The 3,883-nt window shown below is 41.2% G+C and overlaps 1 protein-coding gene across 1 annotated transcript; it reads left to right on the top strand.

The window, feature by feature from the left end:
• The first annotated feature begins 1,674 nt into the window (after window positions 1-1,674).
• On the top strand, window positions 1,675-2,726 carry GPR55 (G protein-coupled receptor 55). Its single transcript, XM_027650736.1, has one exon. The coding sequence runs from the start codon at window positions 1,800-1,802 to the stop codon at window positions 2,724-2,726; it is 927 nt and encodes a 308-aa protein (XP_027506537.1). The 5' UTR covers window positions 1,675-1,799.
• The last annotated feature ends 1,157 nt before the right edge of the window (window positions 2,727-3,883 follow it).

Genomic DNA, 3,883 nt, shown 5'->3' with positions numbered 1-3,883 from the left:
CATCCACTCTGTTTGTAGTCCTCATCAGCTTTCATGTAACCATTTCACCACCTGCTTAACAGCCCTTGTTCTAACCCCTTCTTTTTTCAAGTGCTATTTAGTTGTTTCTAGTACTTTGCTGGAATGCAAGTGCCTAAAATCTTCAGCCTTTCCCTTATGTGAAAAAGCAGATACTTCATCAAAAAAGATAATGGTCTGCTAAGAACTGTCAGAGACTTATTTAGCAGTTTTCTTTAAAAATCTGTGTGAAGCTTAGACTCAACAGTTATAGAATTGCTTTAATCACATTTGACACCCTTTCCTTCAACAGATGGACTAGATTAAGCCCTTTCCAGCTACACTGATAGCTTACATACTTTATAACAGTTACTGAGTTGAACTTTCAGCATTATCTGCCTGTTCTTTCTGTAGTCTGAGCTGGAAATAAACCGTTTCACTAATACGAGCATGTTAAGCCCTGAGTGCATTCTGTGTTCAGACACAATAATTTCCATTGTCACTCACTGGTTCCCCCAGGGCATCCCACCTCTGACCTCCAGCACAAAATCAGGATTCCTATGAAAAGTAGTGGTATTAGACTTGGCAAAATACAAGGCTATCTCCTCATTTAATGTTTAGCAGAACTACTTATTCTCCATCTCTCTATCTCTCTGGTTTGTAATTTATTTTTTTTTTTTTTAGCCATGTGGACAAAAAAATCACTAATTGGTTTTTGGTTTCTCTGGCAAAGTTCAGCTCCATTTGGCATTGCTTAAGAGCTACCTGTCACTTTTTGTCCTCCAAAGCAGAGATTCTCCTCCTGATCAAATTATTCTTAAAACATCTTCACTTACTCCTAAAATTTTTTTTTAACAACTTGATTGGCTGAGCTGGACTGGGAACTTTAACTACCAATTTTGTTCACCTTTATTAGGATTTTTTGTGATTTTGATTTAGAGAGGTTATAAAAAAGCACTTTTAAGGCTTAGTTTGTTAAAGCATTCATATATTTTTAAGAACAGCAATAGCACTTAATTCAACACAAATTATACTTTATTAAGAGCTGTATTATGAATATGTCATGCCTTGCATTTGCTAATCTTTGCTGGATTATCTAAGATAATCAGTTAAAATCTGAAGTACTTGCAAACCCCAAATTGAAACAGTGCTGAAAGTTAAACACAAGTGAGAAAACACTCTTACTCATTTTACACCTAGATAAAAGATCTGACCTTTAAAAATACTGCATCGGATATAAGCAGTATATGAAATTAATATTATCTTGTAAATGTGGGTGTAGTAAAAGCACATCAGCAAAAACTACTGATGTAGGGAATCACTGATATAAGAGTCAAATCCCAGCTATCAGAATGACATGCCTTAATATAGAAATACAATTTAATTAATCTCTGTGTAGCAACAGAACCAAACATAAGTGTTAGGGAAGTTTCAACAAATGTACAAGTTACTAGAGAGAGATAGTACTCTAGAGTTTTTGAAAATGTATGTTTGAATGGGTCAGTCTCTTCAATATCTCAATGGGATTATATTACAGGGCGTGGTAGTGAGTGGACATTGACTACTTGCCATCGAGAATCAGACTCCTTTATAAGAGATCAAGCCACTCAAAATGGAAATAGAAAGCTCTGCGCTTGAAATGAGGTTTTGCTTTCCACAATAGCCAAAGGTTGACCAAGAGTGTAGCTCAAAACCAAAAAAGCCCAGAACTATGTTTGAAAGTATCTTGATCTGGATTCTCAAGGCATTACCAGGAGCCTGACACATTTCCAACCTGCTCTCTCTGTCATTTTAGGGGAGAAATGACCAACAGCAGCAGGGAATGTGATTTTACAGCCGTCGACAGCTTAGCAAAGACTCTGCAGCTGGGGATTTCCATCCCCACCTTCATTCTTGGGCTGGTCCTCAATGCCCTGGCCCTCTCTGTGTTCTGCTGCTTTTGGAAGAAACAGACCAAAACCTCAGTTTACATGATCAATCTCGCACTTGCGGATGTCCTGCTGCTTCTGTCGCTCCCACTGAAGTTGTACTACTCTGTTACAGAAGCACCTGGGCTCCTGTGCTCGTTCATACAGGCTCTTTACTTCGTCAACACGTATGTCAGCATCTTCATCATTGTCTGCATCACTGTTGACAGATACATCTGCATAAGGCATCCCTTTGAAGGTCGAGCTAACCAATCCCCCAAGTGGGCTGTCTTGATTTGCTGTGTTGTCTGGGCAGTAGCTTGGATTTGCAGCAGCCCAATGTATGTGTTTCACAGGAAAGATCCTTTCACCTGCTTTCACAATATGTCGGAAAAGGCGTGGAGTGTCCCACTCATTGTTTCTGTGGAAATATTTGGATTTTTGATCCCACTTGCAGTGATGGTTTTCTGCTCTGCTCAGAACATCTGGATTCTTCTGAATCACAAAAGCCAGGCCAAAAAGAAGGTAGAAGGCAGTGGCTCCTTACGAGTAATTATCATCAACCTTGTGGTGTTTTTGGTGTGCTTCACACCCGTTCACCTGGCGATCTGCCTCCAGTGCCTGGTGAGACAGCACGTGATAGAGGACTGCAGCCTGAAACAAACCATCAGCCTCTTCATTCAAGTGTCTATGATATTTGCCAACCTGAACTGCTGCCTGGATGCCATCTTCTACTATTTTGCTGCAAAAGAATTTCGTGAGAAAACACACCTGAAAAAAGTTATTGAGCCATGTCGCGTCTTTAAGCCTTGTGGCACGTGATGGGATGGCCAGCAGTGGAAGAACCTTTTCCTTGGCTCCCCCTTGCCTCACAGGACACTGACAGCTTTATCCCTGACACTGCATGGGGGTCACCATGGTCATGGCAGGGAGGGTGTCAGAGGGAGAAGGACAATGTTTTTCCAGTGAATGTGAACCCGTGCCATATTTTCCTTCCTTTTAAAGATGAAGAAGAAAACTATTGGAAAAAGGAACCAGCATTAGCAAAGTGACAGAGTGACACCAAAAGAAGCATTAGCCTTGACAGTATCTATTAAATGTGAAAGGCTTGCCAGAGGAAAACTACCCAGATCATGGGAATAGCACTTAAAATCATGTTTGTCATAGCTGCACCAGTTTTCCTTTTGCCAATGTGATCAGAAAGTTGTTGTCAGAGGCAAATACAGAAACAAGAATTCAAAACCTTCTTTCTAATTTAGAAGGTATCTGGCAGTTAAAAGGCAGTATCCAGCCAAAAGTCTGACTCTGCTCTTTCCTTCTGTACAGCCTACAGAAGGCCACTGTTGGAGCTCAGTCCTTTGGACAGCTTGGCCACCCTGGGATAACAGTGAATCCTCCCCCTGTAAGCATTATACACTGGTCAGGGCTGCTACATGGGACAGCAGCCCCTACTCTTCCATGGAGGACACACTACCCAGTGGGGAACCCTCATGGACTACATTTGGTACCAGCAATTCCTGAGTAACAAACATTTATTATTACCCTTCCTGAGGAATCACCACAAGTTGCCCTTGCAATTTTAAAACTGGTTTTGCATGTGAAAAACCAAAAGGACCCCTTCAAATATGGCATTTAGTGAAAGACTGACTGTGATTAACTGTGTTTCTACATCACTGTATTTCTATCAAAGACATAACATAACATGTATATGAAATTCTTCTGCCTGTTTGCTCATTCTTTCTTGGGGAAGGGGAATTAAGAAAGCAAGCCCTGCTTCACAGAAAATTAGGGAGTGACTGATATTCTCCTCGCTTCCAGTTGGAAGACTGGACCAGCTCTATCCAGCTCATTCCTTAGAGAAGTCCTTCTAGCCTATCCTGTACAATTCCCAAAACACTTCTGGGCATGCCTCCACCCTTCTCAGTCAGCACTTCTGGATTGTCACCACCACAGTGTCATTTGCAAGTTTGGCTCTGAAT

This window comes from Corapipo altera, unplaced genomic scaffold (assembly GCF_003945725.1).
Source record: "Corapipo altera isolate COAL_440 unplaced genomic scaffold, ASM394572v1 54, whole genome shotgun sequence".
Lineage (NCBI taxonomy): Eukaryota > Metazoa > Chordata > Aves > Passeriformes > Pipridae > Corapipo > Corapipo altera.
The sequence above is the reverse complement of the archived record's forward strand: the minus strand, read 5'-3'. Positions and strand labels throughout refer to the sequence as shown.

Bases quoted from the DNA above. Each gene is read 5' to 3' on its own strand.
- GPR55 (XM_027650736.1), top strand. From the start codon at position 1,800: ATGACCAACAGCAGCAGGGAATGTGATTTTACAGCCGTCGACAGCTTA.